Here is an 18,498-nt window from a genome sequence, read left to right as displayed (position 1 = left end):
AAGAGGAGTCATCACAGTTTGTATTATTTAATGGAGATATAAGTATCTAAACAAAACATATAAACCAAAAACATGGTTCCCAAGAACAAGGAATCTTCGCGATCAAGAAGTCTCCAGCATGCCTCAGCGGGAAACCTCACGTCCTGCATCTGAAAACCACAAAATCCGCATGGGTGAGAACCAGAGGTCCCCAGCATGGTAACAGCTTCCACATATATAATACATAATAATAGAGGAAAGCCAAAGGCAATCCTAGAACTTCCTCCAGATAATATCAAAGCTTATAAACAAGCTAAACCATATAAGGGCATCTGACTAAAGATTCTTCAGTCTAACTAATACTTCCCTTTCCAATTCCTTCAGACCTCCCAACCACCAGCAGGAGTATAATATATCAAACACAGTTATATCAGACAGAGAATATACAAATAGGAGCAGTTAAGACATTTAGACAATTAGCAAGTAATATGCAGTCAAATAGGCAATCTCAAACAATTCACATAGTATGCATATGATGAATGCCTGTCCCTAGTGGCCGATGATATCATCTTGTCGGTTATAGAGCCAACCCGACAAGTCCTGGTCGCTAACCATTGGACTGTCCCTCTGTCGTGCATCCCCAAACTCGAGTTATACTCGTTATAAACTTGATCATAAACATGATCCATATCCATCACCCTCACTGGTGAATATTTACGGGGGTTCGAGCTCATCCAGGCCTTTCACAGTGCCCGGCCACACTTACGACATAGGGTCAACAGAGTCTCAAGCCTCAACCTGGAGCACGTGGTGGCTAGCCACTGCTACTACCCAGGGATACTCGTATCTCTGATAGTGGAAGTGCAATTTCACAATTATCAATAATTCAGCATCAACATGCATGAATTCTCATCCATGGATCAACATCCATATCAGCCATTCCGGCTCACGGTTCAATCCAGAACCAGCCAATACTCATAGCATACACAGCTATTCCGGCTCACGGTTCAATCCAGAACCAGCCAATACTCATAGCATACACAGCTATTCCGGCTCACGGTTCAATCCAGAACCAGCCAATTTATAAACAATTACGGCCCTTCGGCCAATGGCATAACAAGCACTTCCACCACCATCCTCCGCATCTCACATAATCATCTTGATCCTCATTGATCATTCATATTTCCCTTGCTTCACTCGCAAGTTGCCTCATTCACTAGCCCCTTTTTAATAGCTAGACATGCCATAATGATTTAAGACATAAATGGTGAGATCGGAGGCTTAGAAGTATGAGATTTGGCTTTTAAAACTCAAAATCAACTTTGGGATGAAAACAGGGCCGCGCATACGCGCACTCCACGCGCACGCGTGGATGGCCTCAAAAACTTATCGACGCGCAAACGTCATGCACGCTAACGCGTGGATTCCAAACTTGCCCATCGACGCGCACGCGTCACCTACGCGTACGCGCGGGTGTTCTCGTGCCCCAGGCACAACACCGGCACAGTTCTGGCATAACTCTCGGGAAAATAGCTGGGCATTGGGTGCAGCCCAATCGGCGCGCCCGCGCACATCACGCGTACGCGTGGATGGCACTTTTCGGAAGATCGGCGCGTACGCGCCAGGTGCGCCCACGCGCAAGGGGTCATTCTGCTAAAAATTCTCTAAGTTAAAAGCTGCAGGATTTCACAGAATTAGACCCCAATCTTCCGACGGACATAACTTCCCCATTTTAAATCGTTTTTCACCCGTTCTTCGAACGGCATGGACATCCCGGATCCAATTTCATTTCTAAACAGATTTGGTACAAAACGGAGATCCGTAGTCCAAGTTATGTCCCGTCAAAGTATGCCCCAAAAACCACATTTTCATATAAAACCACAATATGCCATTTTCAAAACAACCATTTTCAATTCTTTTCAAAATCAATCAAAACATGCCAATTTCATCCCTTTGCTTTGAAATCAATCAAAATGTATCAAATTCAACATCAAGCCTCCTCAACTCACACATTGACACATTACCACAATTACCAAAATCACTATCACATCATTTTAGCCTACTTCACCCAAGTGGCTCAAACTCAAACATATTGACATATCATATACTATTACTCATGCCAATTCTCAACAACACCAATTCCAATAAATCAATATTGTACACAATCAACATCTTACTCACCATCACATGGTTCAACCCACAATTCAACCATAACCAATCATCAAGCATATATCACAACATGCATATTTCTCATACATCATACCACCAAGTCATCAATAATCATCATCACATATATGACCACATCATATATCTCAATCATTCAACAACATCAACCATTCAATGCCTATCTTAGGGTCTCTAGCCTAAGTATTTCCTACCACATTACATATTAGATACGGGAAACCGAAACCATACCTTAGCCGATTTTTCCCAAGCTCCCCCGGAGCACTTCCAAATCACTTATCCACAAGCTCTCAAGGCCTCAACACCTCCAAGAACAGATTTTTCACCACCAAACCCTTTCCAAGCTTTTCAAAGTCACCAATCAAGCTCCAATATTCACATATACACAACCTAAGCCACAATCATCATACCCATACACAACATCTCAAAACCCAAACATCATAAAATCACAAATCACACTAGGGTTGAGAATCTTACCACACCCAAGGTCCAAGGAGACAAGATTAACCTTCTCCTTCAAGAGAGTTGGGTCCTATAACATCAAAGAACCCAAAATCTCAACATTTCACCCATAAAACTCGAAAATAGGGGCTGAAATTTCGAACAGCAAGGTGTGGCTTACCTCAAGATTGGTTGTATGGGTTTTGTAGAGCTCTCCGCGGTGAACGCGTGGCCGCAAACGGGGCGGCAATCGGAGCTCTAGATCAAAAGTTATGGTGGTTTGAAGATCAAGTGAGAGAAAGAACTTGAGAGAGTGTTCTTCTCCCTTTCTCTCTAATTTTCAGCTTGTGTGTGTAACAAATGGGGAGAGAGAGTGCTGAAAACTAGGGTTTTGGTTAAGTTATGTTGGGCCAAGGGCCCACTTTGGGTCCGGTTGGCCCGGTTTGGCCCGTTCGGTCCAATCTTGGTCCGAATTCTATAAAATTGGTACCAAAATTCTCGTCTCAATCTCCTCTATCACAATTAGCCATAAAAATCACATTTTAGGCTTTCTAGAATAAATTCTCATTTATGGGTTAATTAGTCGTTAATTAACCGGGGTTTACATTCAACCTTTACAATATTATACAAGCTAATTTAGATAGCCAATATAAAGTAAAATAAGTAACAACAAGAAGATATAGAATTTCACTTTTTGTTATATAGTACAAAAATAATATAATAATATAATAAATTATAATAAAAATAAAGTAAAATAAGTAACAGCAAAAAGATATAGAATTTTATTTTTTGTTTTGTAGTACAAAGATAATATAATAATCTAATAAATTATAATATTCTGGTACAAAAGAACATAAAATTTAATCAATAATACTATTTGTACACCAAAATCAGCCACCAATGTATTTGTGTATAATAAAATGTGTAGTTTAATTTATTTTCAATGTGTATTTGTATTCTAGCATGTATTTTATACTGGTGGCGGACTTTGGTGTACACATAGCATAACTCAAACTTAATATTATTCTTTTCGGTAGCTTTTTATCTTTTTATTTTAATTTTATTAAAAAATACTAATATAATTTACTTTTAACTTTTAACTTTTAAGATAAATGTAAGGATGTGACATTTTATGTATTAGATAATGTAAAAAATTTATTATAGAAGAAGTTAAGAATATAAGAGAGAGAGAGAGAATTTTTTAACCTATTAAATATGAGTTATATCAAGTGATGATTAAGAAATATATTAGAACTTTTAATTCAAAAAAAAAAATTTTTTACTCTCTTTATACAGTGTTTTACTTTAACTAACTATTTTTTATGAATAATATTTAAGTGACAAACAAAATAGTAAGAAGGTTAGTATTAGATTATGAAAATTAATATCATCCTTATAGTAGGATCGCATTATTTTAAAACATACAAAATAAAATAATAAAATATAGTTTAATTAATTTACACAATAAAACAAACGTACAACTTATATAATAGTAGTCAAATGTAAGAAGTAACAGTCTTTTATTCTAAGGGCCTATATTAAATTGCAACTTAATTTTATAATTATTAGTTAAAAACTTACAATAATGTACTATTTTTATTATATTAGTTAAAATAATATATTTTAAAATTATTTTTTAAGGATTACTGACATCAAATTTTGATAATTTGAGCAAAAATTTCGAATGTTTTATGTGGGTACATTTTTTTAATAGAATAATAAGACAACTTAAAATTCACATCAAGAAAAAACTATTGTTTTTATACATTTAAATATTCAAAAGACATAAAAACCAAACCTTTTAACAACACTTCAACGACTCATAAAATTAACATAATAAATGATTATAGATCAAAGTGATAAACAAGATTGAAAGTTGTGATAATAGTACTTGGTGATAATTAATTACGATTGGGTGAAGAGAAAGTGTGAGGAGAAAAAAAACATGAGAAAGGAGAATAAGGCAATAATAGTGTGCGATAGAAATAATAGTAAGAGAAAATAATAGTGTGTGGTACAATAAGAAGATATAATAAAAGTATACATTAATAATTCAAAAAATAATCTTAGAATTAAAGATAATTTAATAAATTGAATATAAAATTTAAAAAATAAAATATTTTTTATCTCTTAGAATTATGAATATAAATTAAAAAATAAAATATTTTTTATTTATTAGAATTATTAATAAAAATAAAAAAATACTTTAAATATAAATTTTTATATTTACTTCAAATTAAATACTGTTAAAAAAATAAATAAATAAACTTTATAATATTTATAAATAATTACTTTATAAATATTTATCTTAATTTTATTACACATAATAACAACATAATAAATTTTTTAATATCTTATTTAATTTAAATTTATAATTTTTGAACGTCTAAAAGTTAAATAACTTATAAAATTTTATATTTATTTTTAAATATATTTTTTAATTTTTAAATTATTTTATCAAATCTATAATTAATTGAATTAATTGAATTTGTCCCTACTATATTAAGGAATCAATTTAATTGAATAATCTTAAAGTGTTTATATAGTTATTTTTGTAGTAAATAAATCTGATAGTTGTTCAAAACTCAAAAAATTATTAATAAGGATATGTATGATGAACTACGAAGATTTTTTTCAAGTACACAATTTTTATATTCTCCTATTTTGTTATTAATTATTCTTATAGTTTGATATTTAAAAATAAAAAAATAAACATTCTCATTTCTTCTTTTTTTTTTCATTACTTATAAGAAAATGAAGACCTCTTCAGATTCATATTTTAGCCTACCACTTAAAAAATATGAACACAAATATAAATATCTGTGATATTTAAGTAAAAATTATCTTTTGTAAATAACTAATATGTATTTTGATTTATATATAATTTTTTTGAATCAGAATAATATTATTATCATTATTTTTTGAACTATATATATATATATATACCTCTTTATTGTGTGTTTTTATAATTTAATATTTTAAAATTTTTTTATAATAGTTTTAATTTTAATAAAATATTATATAAATAAAGTCATGTTAATATTAAAATAATAAAAAAATATTTATCTAATAAATTTAAAAAATAAATAATATATTAGCAAAAAATAATTTTTAATTTAAAAAAAAAACAATAGAAAAGTGGCTGAACAGGCACGATAGTGCCTGTTGAGCCGCTAGTATTTTATAATGGGGCAATTTTAAAATTGTTATGTTTATTATAATTTTTAATAAGTTATTTATAAATTAAATATAGGCCATTGAATTATTTGTCAATCTGATCTAATGCTTCAAATTCAATATCAGATAAGCCCAAATAACCTGTGCTGATTTTAGACTGACCCTGATTAAATATGTACAAAAATAGGAAAAAATAAAATAATTCAACAACAATCTCTATTCAAATGGATATAAAAAAATGCTTAACGAAACCAAATAAATTAAGTTAGTAAAAACTATACATATAATTTTAATCATGGAACGGTGCACACAAATTAATTGTGATCAAAAGACACACTCAATTTTAAAGAATTTAAACTATTGTATCTGTTAACCGTTAAATTATAAACCAAAAATCAATTCAGCTAAATTAGTGTAAAAATTAGTGTAAATTAGGTTTATTATAATAATTAAGAGAATTAAGTTTAACTTTGAGTGATTGGGAATGTAGCTTTTTTAATGAAATGAGTTCTGTAGTCCAACCCAATAGAAATTGACATGAATTGATTGGATCTTTCTTAATTACCTAGGGGAATTGTTAAATAAAACTTTGATATCCTTAAATTGCAGCATTTTTACTTGAGTCTAAAAATAGATGATGACTCTGATAATATTATCGATAACAAACCCATTTAAATTTCTGTGCAATTAAAGACAGCCCTGGTCCAAATTGTGACATCAAAAGTTGCCAAATCCCAAATCAATCATATCTAATTCCGAATCCAAAGAAAAAAAAAAAAAAACAGAAGCATATTTACTTATTTACATGATTGAATGAATGTTATACACGACATAGTTTTGCGCTGACTTGGGAAAGAAATGTTTCCCAAAACATACACTTAATATTTTAGAGAATATTATAGGTTTTGTTGAAGGGAGTAGGAAACACAGAAAGTAACAATTGATGACCCTGAGTCTGAGCACTATCTCTAATTGATGTGGGGTTCTCTCGGGAAACCGCGGCCAAGTGTCGTTGGTGCGGCGACTGCGGCGGAGAAGAGTAGAATGCAGAGGCCTCAAGAACCTCTCTTCTAACGTTTGCTATCTCCTCACACAATCTTTGTGCTCTAAGTGCTGTTAAATATAAACCAGCTTCAAGGAACACTGTGGTTAATGCAAAAACACCAGCAGCAGAAAAAATGCCTTCTCTAACCGTATAACAATCCGTTCTTGCCTTTGACCATTTATTTAGGTGCCCTGATTCTACACTTAGTCCTGCTAGTAACAGAATTTCACTTACTGCAAAACAAAGCCTGCAAAATAGTTTAAACTTTAATTTCTGTGGAATTTCATGAATTCTTATGAATTTCGATCATATCAGATACATATAACATTCAATTTCAATTTTTATCCCTTTTAGTCAAAGTAAAATTTCCATATAAACTTTCGGTTATTGTTTATGAAAAATGTTACGTATATATTAAAAATCAGTTATTAAATTAATCATTATGTATTTGTATATAAATATATATTATTTTATTTATTTATTTTTATATGTATTTTATGTTTCAACATGTGCTTTATATAAATTAATAATTTTATGACTGAATTTTTTAGTATAGGTAATATAGTAATATTGCTGAATATTTATAATATTTGTAACCAACATTTTTCTAGAAGAAAAATATACAAGCATCTTATTGACGATAACTTATAACTCTAATATTGACAATGTTCCGAAAATTAATGTTTATAAAATTGGAGCATGTAGAAATGTGTTATTAGTGGACATAGGTGTCATAATCATAATCATTAACTAGTTGTTAGGACTGATTTGTTTCTGGAAAAAAATATAGAAGCAAGATTCCCTCTGGGCCACTGGTAAATGAGAATTGGAAGTAGTTTAGAAGTAGTTGTATAATTTTTTTAAAACAATGTTATTTGTACACTAAAATTAGTTATCAAATTCAGTCGTCATATATTTATGTATAAATATATATTGTTTAATTCATTTTTAATATATATTTTGTATTTTAACATATATTATATATTAATGATTAATTTTTATGACGGATTTTAATATACACGTAGTATAAGTTTTTTTTTCCCTGGTCATTAGGTTTGTCTTAGTTTAAATTAAAGACCATTTGAGTTGTAAAGCTAACATAGTGGTTCTTTCCAAATATAAAAATCTAAAGAATTAGCCTATTAGAAAAATTAAATAATGTGTGAATGAAATAAGACTTCAAATGATTGGACAATCAATTAATTAATTTGACCCTAATGACACATATTTAGTTGTATTAATTAACCAACGCTAGTAGTGGGCTAAACTCCTAAAGAATTTTAATGTGGACAAAGCTAATAACTTTATAGTTATAACATTGACATGAAATAGATGATTAATAATAAGTTACCAAGTTGTTAGGAAGAAAAATGCAGCTTGCCATGTAAGGGATTTAGCAGAAGCAGAATCAGGATCCCATGTAAGCAAAGCAGGTGATGATTTTGTTACTGCTATTAACATGTATGTGTGCTCCATTAACATGGCTATTGCTAGTCCAACAAAAGCACTAGTTGCACATAACAATGGCACTTTCCCACTCCCACTATACACACATTCAGATTTCCCATCCTTTCCTTTCTCTTCTGCGTTCATCCATGTCACCTGCCACGTCATCATCACCTCATTTACCAAACTCAAATTTCTAATATATTAAAATGGAAACTCGGGTGCAGTCGACTTTACATGAAGTTGATAATTGAGAGTCGTTAGATTATTTGACTGATTAGAATAAATTTTTATTTAACGACTTTTAACTATCAACTTCACGTGAAGTCGACTGAATTTTTAGCATATATTAAACCTATAATCATAATATGTCAGTATAATTACACAAAATAAGATATTTATCTAATGTTATATCTTGATATAAAATCTTAATACAATGTGTATATATAAGTATTAAACCGAATATTATTTAGGATATTTTTAACTATTGTGGGATTAATTTATTATTATGGTTCGAAATATAAAACTTAAGAGCATATTTTATTTGTTTTAAAATAACTGTCATTTTTTTTTTTTTTTGAGTTCATTGTCTAGATAGTTAATTTTTTGATAAAATCTAAGATGAAAAGGAAAGTTATTTTAAACAGAAGAAATATCATGTAGAGGAATATGATGCAGCAAATAGCATAAGTATATGCAAATAAATGAAGTAAAAGTTAAAAGAAATTGAACCTGAGAACGTGTGGCTTCTGCAATGAGACACAAGATGAAACACAAGAGGCCTAATAAGATTGTGAGAACCATAAGAAATGCACCAGTTTTGCTACTCAAATCTGTTCTGCTTCTTCTTGGTTCAAGGTCTGCATGTGTCACTGCCATTCTCCTTGCCATTTTTTCTTCTCAAAGGAGAAAGAACAAAACAAGAGGAAAGAAGCAAAGGTTTTTTAAGAAGAAGGATGAGGAAAGGAGTTGTAGAATTGCTTGGAGCAAAGGTTGCTTAAAGGGTCAAATTAAAGATTCCAACTTTGTAGGATTTAATATAAGTAGCATACTTCCACAAGGGTCAATTTTTTTTAGTTTCTATCTTTCGGTTCGGCAAGTTAAGGGTTAATTTGTCACGAATTTTAATTTCATTTAAACTGTTGGTCAATGTACAAGGTAAAATTCGAATTTCAAACACTTATTTAAGTGGACTAATGAGTTAACTATTAGACCGACTACATTGTTAATGTTAATTTGGCACCATAGGTTTTGTTTTGTAATTTAGCACTCACTCACCAAAACTAATTAAGATAGCGTGGCTTATGACTCATGAGTCATCACAAATTCTGGCCCCTTTCACTCCAAACTTTATTGTTCCTTTCAGTTAATTCTGTTTCTCTTTTTCTCATCACAATTGACAATTATGAACAAAAGATGAGAAAAGCTACATCCTTTTAGCATCACATATAATTATTATTAAGAATAAATATATCAAACTAATTAAGCCAATTTTTTTATTGTTTTAACCTTTATTTTTTAGAGAGTTTAGGATTTATAAAATTTATGATTTAAAATTTATAGTAAAAAAATAATTTCCAAAAATTGGCTAATATATGGATAAAAAAATTGACTTTTTAGTTGAATTCAAATATTAAAGTAAAACAAAAAAAAAATTGTAATTTATTCTGGATAAACGGCTGGTTATAGCATTTTCTTTTAATGTCCATATAGAATTTGAAGTTTTCAGTTAAATTTAGTTCACTATGTTCTTGAAAATTAACATGGTCGATATACAAATTTAAGGGAATCTGACTACACATATATAAAAAGTTTAAGACACCGATTATAATATAAGCCAATTAAATCATTTTTTTTATTTTTTGATTTTGAAATTCAAAAAAATAAGATAGTAAGGGGTTGTTTATTTTTTTTTTTGTAATAAACCTATTTTTTAATTAGTTAATTTGAGTTAACTTCATTTCTAGTTAGTTTCCTAACAAAACTTTTTTTTGTTATATTCTAAAGTTAAGAAACACAAAATATAAAAGTCAAAAAAATAAAATACAATTAACCCTTATAAAAACGTAGACAACCTTAAGTTCTATAATTATGTTATATCCGTTGGTAATATTCACTGAGAGTCCAGAAAGAAAAAGAGAACACAAAGATTAACAGAAGGGTGAGAATTGAAAATGCTTGAATAATAAGTCTTTTCTAAGCAAGAGAATTGAGGAGAAAGCGAATGAATTCTCTGCTTCAGGTTTGAGGCAAGGCATTTTCAAGATGAACGGTTGTTATTGCTCTCCATAGCTAAATATTCTTGGTTGAACCTTTCTCTAGAGTTATACTATTTGTATTATGGAAGTTATTTTCTCAATTTTAAAATTATTTTTATTATTTTAATATTTTAACTTTTTAAATAATTTGAGTAATATATAATGAAAAATAATATTATTAATTAGAGAGTGATGATATTTACTCTTTTTGTATTCAACTTTTTCTTATATATTAAATTAGCATAAGAATAAGATTATTTGTCATTAATGTTGTTTCATATATTGAGTTGATATACAATATTTCTTTTAAATTAGAGGAAAAAATATTTATGTAATATATAATTTACATATCTTCTTTAAAGAAAATAAATGTATCAATTTAGGTCACATAAAGTAAAACAAATACTTAGCACATAAGTACAAAAAGAGCTATATTATGAGGAGGAAAATGTAAATGAGAAAGAGAGATGGGAGACAAAAATAGCTGCCAATATAGGCAAAAGCTGTGGTATGGATTGAAAGGAATATCCAGAGGTGTGGATACCACGTGCATGCATTCGTTGGACGACACCTGTTGTGTGGATAGAGTTGGTCAATCAATGTTCCTGACACAAGGTGGTAAGAAAACAGCTTTTCAGATATAGATAAGATAGGGGCGCAGAGAATTAGTTGTTAAGTATCCTTGGTAATGGAAAGATGATGTTAAACAATTTTTTGGCATAACATAGTTGGTGGGCAATCAAATTTTCGGCAGAGCAGGGCTTTGCTAGTTGGGCCTTATTTTTTTGTGAATGATTATTGTGTTGGCCTTTATTTTAAATGAGATAGTAGCCCAATTTCAGATCCATAACCAAAGAACAATTTCAGATCCATAAGAGTCAAGGTGATGAAAATCGTTGAACCGGGTGGTTCGACCGGGTCGGTAACTTGCCGGTACGAATAAACCGTTGCCGGTTTTTAATTTGGTAAAAAAAAAAAAAGAAAGATACAGATCCAAGTCATTCCCAACAGACGCCCCTTGTGACCCAAACCCACCCTTCTCCCAAACATTCCTTCATTCATGTAATGGAGAACGAAGAATCAAAGAAGCCCTAGCCGCCTAGCCTTCCGCCCAGCCCTCCGTCTTCGCCGCCAATCCCAGGTCGTCAGCCCCGCCCCCCATCGCATGTCATCATTGCCTTCGCGTCTTCCTCCATCGTTGCCGCCAAAACCAGCCTCTCCAGCGTCACCGCCTAACTCAGTAACTCGGCAGAACCTATTCGGCTCTTAATCTACGCCGGCTTCTCGGCACCGACCTAGGTTAGTGGCTTCTTGTCTTCATCTTCCCGGAGGGTTTGGTCTTCCTCTCAATCTATTGTTCCATTTTTCTTCAAGTCTGCTTCAGTCTTGCTTTGCATGTTGGTTCCGAAGTTTGGATCTTCAATTCCTCTTCTTTGGTCTTGCGTCTCGGTTTGAAGTTTGATTCTGTCTTGTAGTTGGCAATTTGGATGTATGGTTCTGAATGTTCTGTTACGCTGCGGAAATTTGTGTGTATGGTTGCTAATGGTTGGAACTTATCCTGTTAGGCAGAATTTATTATGTATGGTTGCTAATGGTAGAAACTTAGCTAATGGTGGAAATTTGTATATTGTTGAAGGCTTTAGGCCGAATTAGAATATCTCTGAAGTCTGAAGTAGTGATTTGTGATTTTGGAATATCTCTGATTAGTTGATTATGGATTTGTGTATTGAATATGAAATTTGTGATAAATGATAACTGATTTGTTCTGCTGCTGTTGCGTTTTTTTTCTCATTAAACTTGTTAGCATTGAACTGTCCTGTTTTCCCTCAAAATAATTTTGGTTCCCGTGATTTAGTTGGGATTTAGGGTACAAAGTGAGAAGCTGTTTTTAATTGGATTTGCCAGGTGATTTTTGGTTGACTTCTTATTTAATCTGGTAATAGTGTTTATGATTGGGCTTATCTGGTTTTCATTATTTTTGAGTTTGGTAATAGTGTGATTACTTATTGCATCTGTTTAGTAATATTTTTTGAAATTTTGTAGATTTTCGATGCATATATGGAAATGTTCATTGCTAAACTCTTCAATGTTGTATTTTATGCTGCTAGATTTGAGCTCATGAAAGTTCCCGGAATTTAACTTCTCCTTTGGATACACATATTTAATTACCAGTGGAAACATAAACAATCCTGTATCTCTTGAATAAACATGCATCTGCTTCTAGCTAACTCAATTTAAACAGTGAATTTATTTATTTTTTTAATTCTTTAGAATTTTTTTTGTAATACAAGTGGTTTGTACATATGATAGTAAAATAAAAAATAACATTGGTTACAATTGTTTACCGAGAATGTGCAAACTTAAGTCATGAAAGTTGTTTGTATAATGCGAGATCTAAATGAATACGTAGATGGCAACAGTCAACTTGGAAGATGTGTTGTACACACGGAGTGACGATGGTGTCGATTATGGCGATGTTGCTTCTCTCACAGACGACGACATATTGAGAAAGGTATTTCGAACGGAAGAAGATGCATATGATTTCTATCAGAAGTTGGGGAGGTTTCATGGTTTTGGAATTCGTAAAGGGGATATGTTTAAGGATGGAGGTGGGAACCTAATTAGGCGAAGATTTTTTTGCAATAAAGAAGGGCTCAGACATAGAAAACATTACAATCGGGTGGATAGGATGAGGCCTCATAAGCCGGAGACAAGGACAAACTGTGAGGCGAGGATGTGTATATACCTTGACAGGCGCAATAACATCTGGAGGGTGAAAAAGGTTATCACGAAGCATAACCATGCGCTCACACATCCTGGGATGGTCCACCTAATTCCAAATTTTCGGACCATGAAAGAAGCGGCAAAAGCTCAAATAGATGGGATGCAAAGGTGTGGAATCTCGACCTCGAAGACGATGCAGTACCTGGCCGGCATGGCCGGTGGGTATTCTCTAGTTGGTTTCCTGAAGAAGGATGCCTATAACTACGTCGACAGGAGTAGGCGAGCTAGAATATCTGACGGGGATGCGAACTCGGCGATAGTGTACCTGGAAGGAAAAGTTGATGCTGACCCGATGTCTATGGCGCGTTATAATGTTACCGTCGATGACATGCTAGCAAATTTACTCTGGGCAGACGGTGGGTGCAGGCTTGACTACCAGTACTTCGGTGATGTTCTTGCATTTGACTCAACATATAAGAAGAACAAGTATAATAGGCCCCTGGTTATTTTTTCTGGTTGTAATAACCACAAGCAAACGTGTATATTTGGGTTTGGTTTGGTGTTAGATGAGAGCATCGCATCATATACATGGCTACTGGAGAATTTTTTGGAGGTCATGTGCAACAAGGTGCCATCGGTTGTTGTGACTGACGGAGATGATTCAATTAGGGAGGCTGTCCGAAGAGTTTTTCCGGATGCAACCCATCGGCTTTGTGCATGGCACATTGAGAAGAATGTTACATCTAACGTCAAGGACATGGCTTTGCGGCAGCTATTCAACAGGTGGCTGTATGCAGACATGGGGGTCGATGAGTTTGAGACCGAGTGGGTGGAGGCATCGTCTGAGTATGGATTGAATGACACGTTGTGGGGGAACCAGGTGTATGGGAAGAGGGAGATGTGGGCCAACGCATACTTGCGGGATAAGTTTTGTGTTGGGTTCCGGACTACATCGCGGTGTGAGGGCATTAATAGCGTGATGAAGAAGTTTCTTCAGTCAAAGCACACAATGCTGGAACTTGTCCAAAACCTTGAGCTTCTTCTTCGGGAGTTTAGGAATAACGAGTTACTATCTCAGTTCAGGTCGATCTATAGTGACCCCGTGTTGACGACCTCGTTGGACTCCCTGGAACGGTTTGCCGCTAGAGTGTATACCCGAACAGTTTTCAATGATGTGAAGAAGAAACTCGAAGCCGTTGCTTCCGTTAACTTTGTTGGGGTTCGGCGGTCGCTTACCACCAAAGTGTACACAGTAGATGAATTCGGGCACCCCGGCCGGCCTATTGTGGTCTTATGTGACAAGAATATGGGAAGTTTGCAGTGTGACTGTTACTTCTGGGATACACACGGGTACCCATGTAAGCATATGTTCTTCGTTCTGAAGCACGAGCATGTGATGGAGGTCCCGAAGCGTTTGGTGTTGAATCGATGGACGAAAGATGCAAAACATGTTGGCGAGTACGTGGAGACAAAGTATGATGATAGTGACCGGCAGTTTTTGCTTCGTCATGGGGCATTGCATTCCGCGTCTCATTGGTTGTTTTTTCTTGGGGCACAAGAAATCGGTCTATTCACGGAGGCGATGAAGGGGCTACAGGAGCTACGTGCTAAACTGGAGGAGATGTTCTCCAAAAAGGGTGACGGCAAGGGTGAGGTCACGCCCGCGGAACTCCGTGATCCTGATGTCGTGCGAACGAAGGGTGCACCAAGGGTGCGCAAACAAAATCAGAACAGGAGAAAGTGTGCGGCTTGTAAGTTGCCTGGTCATACCAAACGAACATGTCCGCTGCGCAGCACGAAAAATAAGATAAAAAAGGCCCGTACCACGCGGCTGGATGCTGGCGACTCTCACGTTGGCGCCGCATGTTCCGGCGGACACACCACGAAGGTTAAACTAGTATCATTACATAAATGTTAGTTACTGTTTATGTTTACACTATGGTGATTGTATATGTGGTTCTTTTACGGTTGTTAATATATTTCTAGATGTCCTTGTGTTGTGATTAATTATGTTGGTGCTATTGCATACAGGTGACCGAGTATGAGGTAACTGGGTCGAACGAAGAGGTTGGACAGCCAAGTCATTCTACTCATCCTCATCCCATGGATGATCTTAACTTCGGGACAATCGATGAGTCCATAGTGGAGGAGGCCAATCTCGGTTCTTACGGTCCAGGCTTGAGGGAGGGCACTATCGGCGGTCTTGATGTGGAAGACGCCAATGCAAGGAAGGTACGCTTTATGTCTCTTGTTTTCTGAATTAGCAAATGGTGGTCGTGTAAAGCTATGTTGTTCCTTTCTCATTCACATCCTTCTGTGATTACTGGCACAGCTGATGGACATGGTGGCATCTCTTGCAAAGTCTTTATGACTATGGAAAATTGAAGTGAGTTGCCGTTTATGTGTACCGTGTAGCTTCTAAGCGGACTTAATGTTTCAGTAGTTAAGACACTGGTTGCAACAGGTTGTGTATGCATTTTTTTTTTGTGGACATATTCTAGCTGAATATTAACTGTACGAAGACAATGATCTTGACCAGAATTGCTTTGGGTTTCTGTTTCAAGAGGTTAATGATTGACCATATGTCAGTGATAAAATATATTTGATGTATAACAAACCAAACATCGAACGTAATGCCAAATTGCTATAGTTGGCCAAAGCAATGGGTGTGAAAAATGCTGCGTTATTTTTTATATTCCAGTGACACATTGTAATAAACTTCTTAGCCCACAAACTCCATTTATGCTGAGATTAATATATAATAGCAGTAGAATAACAATAGAAATTCTTATTCAGTTATGTCTCTCTGGCCCTGGGCCTCGGAAACTACCATTGTTGGTAGTGCAGGCACACGGAACCAGCCCCTGATCTGTGTTGTGAGATTTGTGGGATTTTTATTCACACTCAATGCTCCCCTTGGGTTGAGTCGCCATCAATGTTTGGAAGTTGAGGGTGTGGCAATTGCTGGGAATGGCAGTAGCTGATTCACCTGTCATTTTGTTGAATTTGAATTTGGGAAATTCTCCCTCTGGATTGAAGTGGGTTGAAACTTCTAATGTCTTAACAGTGATAAATCGTACAAGTCAGGTCAAATGAATATTTGCAGTGTCTTAGCAGTATCTCCCCGTGGACGAGCTGAATTTTACGCGACTCTTTCAAGGGCAAGTTTATGCTATGTGCTTTGTGTTGCCATTATAACTGCCTGTCCAGTACCCAGTGGACCCATTGTACTCAATCGACGAAAGGATCTGGTGAGTTTGTCTTTAGTTTGCTTTGATCCTGTAAGGAGATTTTATAATCAAATCATTCAGTCACTCGCATGGGGGATTGTTTTCCCATTTTACGGTTCGTAGATAAGCATTGTTTTCGTGACGCTAATCTGATCGAATTATTGGTATAGATGACATGCCTAGACGAGAATCCTCAATACTTTCATGGAGGTTGGTTAGAACTATGAAGCCACGATCTATGACGAAAGAAGCTTCTATACTGCTTCCATCCATTTTCACTCCTTTTATTATAAGAAAGCACGTTAGGATCCAATGCTGGCCTTACTTAACTCTTTCGTAGTCTTATATTAAACCCAGGTTTTCCGCCTAATTTGTGTGTTAGCCTAGCACCGAATCCAGTATTATTACTAGCAAAAGAAAGTAAACATGCCTAATTCGTGTGTTAGCCTAGCACCGAATCCAGTATTATTACTAGCAAAAGAAAGTAAACATGTGATACATACAACTGAAACTATGACGCAAAATATTTTACGTTATAAATACACACTGATTAAAATAGGTAAGAGCTCACGGATAAGAGAACTAAATACACACTCGAGAGAATTCAGTCACTCCAGGGGAAAGAATCCTAAAAAAAGGCCGCCCTAATGAGACTACACTGACAGTTTTCTGATTCCGCCAGTCCACGCATCATGAAATTGTATATGCAACTCAATTGGCTTACGATAATTCCACCTCAATAACATACTTTAAATCATTGGCTTATGCATCTATCTACTTTGTAACAGAAGAGCATCAAGCATTCTCGGGGTGTGTTGATGCTGCCAGATCACTGGCTTGTTGAAGTGGTGTTGGTGATGCTTGTGGAGGTTTATGTATTGCTGGGGGAATGCTGAGTAGCATTTCCTTTATAAACAGCAACAACCTGAAACCAACTGTGAATTATATGAATAAAAGGCGCTTTCAAATATGAATTATATGAAAGAAAAAGCTCTTTCAAATATGTTTGATAGCACACGTAAATTTAAACTAAATCGCATACTGAAAGTCCTTCTCAAGATTTATTTAAAGAAAATTGATGCTCTAGAATGAAATCGGTCACGTGTACAAAATTAAATACTCACAGCTGACAAATACACAAGCATTACACACTGTTAACCTCCCATTTCCTCCACATGCATATAACCTTTGTTAGCCGATTTAAAAATTCCTAACACGTAAGCATAAGAAGGTTCCTAAAAAAGCCGACTGACAATAGTAGGAAGGTGATAACAACTAAGGCAACATATAATTACTGCTCATACATATGTTGTGCTCGAAGCTTTTGAGGTCAACATTAATATCTACACTAAAGAGATGAAACTCAAGTTCACACCTGCACATATTAATTTTGCAAAAATTTTCTACATCCAAAATTTTACGCAACAATTCTGGACAGTAATATCAACAACAAAACGCTGAACATCAAATTTCACAGTAGTGTTTCAACCTAAATATACAGCCACACTTGTATCACTTCAAACAAGCAGTTATTATTGATACAGCAACGTGCACATACAACGTCACCAAGACATAAATACAAACCATTACACTACACGCAAAATATGGACAACTAGAGCTGGTACCTGCTTAGCAATCAACTCCATGGCAAAGATCACATACTCCACTCTGACATCTTTCGAGTTGCACGACTTTGCCGGATGTGGTTTCAGCAAAATTTTTACCTGAAAGCGACCTCAAATAACTGATGAACTTATTGCAACGAACAACTTAGACTTCACCCTTCTAAACACGTACCAAACTCAACGAGCGCAATCTACTTAGTAAATTAGTAATAATAACAATAAACATAGTAATTCGTGAATGAGATCCTACACAGATAAAAATCAGCACCACAAAAAACACCATAATCACACCAACGTGGTCCTTGGAGAATTAGAACCCTGGCTTACCCAAATCGGATTCCACTTGATCGTCGCAAACACCTATATCCCGAAAAGGTCCTGATCCACCA

The 18,498-nt window shown here is 34.5% G+C and overlaps 2 protein-coding genes across 2 annotated transcripts; one reads left to right on the top strand and one right to left on the bottom strand.

Annotated features, from left to right (window-relative positions):
- Nucleotides 1-6,524: 6,524 nt before the first annotated feature.
- Nucleotides 6,525-9,225, bottom strand: LOC130977004 (protein MODIFYING WALL LIGNIN-1-like). The gene is made up of 3 exons (XM_057901990.1): nucleotides 9,005-9,225; nucleotides 8,178-8,428; nucleotides 6,525-7,073 (listed from the first exon to the last, which is right to left on the bottom strand). The coding sequence occupies exons 1-3, from the start codon at nucleotides 9,161-9,163 to the stop codon at nucleotides 6,668-6,670; spliced, it is 816 nt and encodes a 271-aa protein (XP_057757973.1). The 5' UTR covers nucleotides 9,164-9,225; the 3' UTR covers nucleotides 6,525-6,667.
- Nucleotides 9,226-12,940: 3,715 nt separating this feature from the next.
- Nucleotides 12,941-15,625, top strand: LOC130974708 (protein FAR1-RELATED SEQUENCE 9-like). Its single transcript, XM_057899567.1, has 3 exons — nucleotides 12,941-15,142; nucleotides 15,286-15,486; nucleotides 15,587-15,625. The coding sequence occupies exons 1-3, from the start codon at nucleotides 12,941-12,943 to the stop codon at nucleotides 15,623-15,625; spliced, it is 2,442 nt and encodes an 813-aa protein (XP_057755550.1).
- The last annotated feature ends 2,873 nt before the right edge of the window (nucleotides 15,626-18,498 follow it).

Source organism: Arachis stenosperma, chromosome 4, assembly GCF_014773155.1.
Source record: "Arachis stenosperma cultivar V10309 chromosome 4, arast.V10309.gnm1.PFL2, whole genome shotgun sequence".
Lineage (NCBI taxonomy): Eukaryota > Viridiplantae > Streptophyta > Magnoliopsida > Fabales > Fabaceae > Arachis > Arachis stenosperma.
The sequence above is the reverse complement of the archived record's forward strand: the minus strand, read 5'-3'. Positions and strand labels throughout refer to the sequence as shown.

Bases quoted from the DNA above. Each gene is read 5' to 3' on its own strand.
- LOC130974708 (XM_057899567.1), top strand. From the start codon at position 12,941: ATGGCAACAGTCAACTTGGAAGATGTGTTGTACACACGGAGTGACGAT. The intron at 15,143-15,285 runs GTTAAACTAGTA...TATTGCATACAG, and splicing joins CCGGCGGACACACCACGAAG to GTGACCGAGTATGAGGTAAC. The intron at 15,487-15,586 runs GTACGCTTTATG...TTACTGGCACAG, and splicing joins AAGACGCCAATGCAAGGAAG to CTGATGGACATGGTGGCATC.
- LOC130977004 (XM_057901990.1), bottom strand. From the start codon at position 9,163: ATGGCAAGGAGAATGGCAGTGACACATGCAGACCTTGAACCAAGAAGA. The intron at 8,429-9,004 runs GTTCAATTTCTT...ATGACGTGGCAG, and splicing joins CAGAAGCCACACGTTCTCAG to GTGACATGGATGAACGCAGA. The intron at 7,074-8,177 runs GTAACTTATTAT...ACTATTTTGCAG, and splicing joins TTTTTCTTCCTAACAACTTG to GCTTTGTTTTGCAGTAAGTG.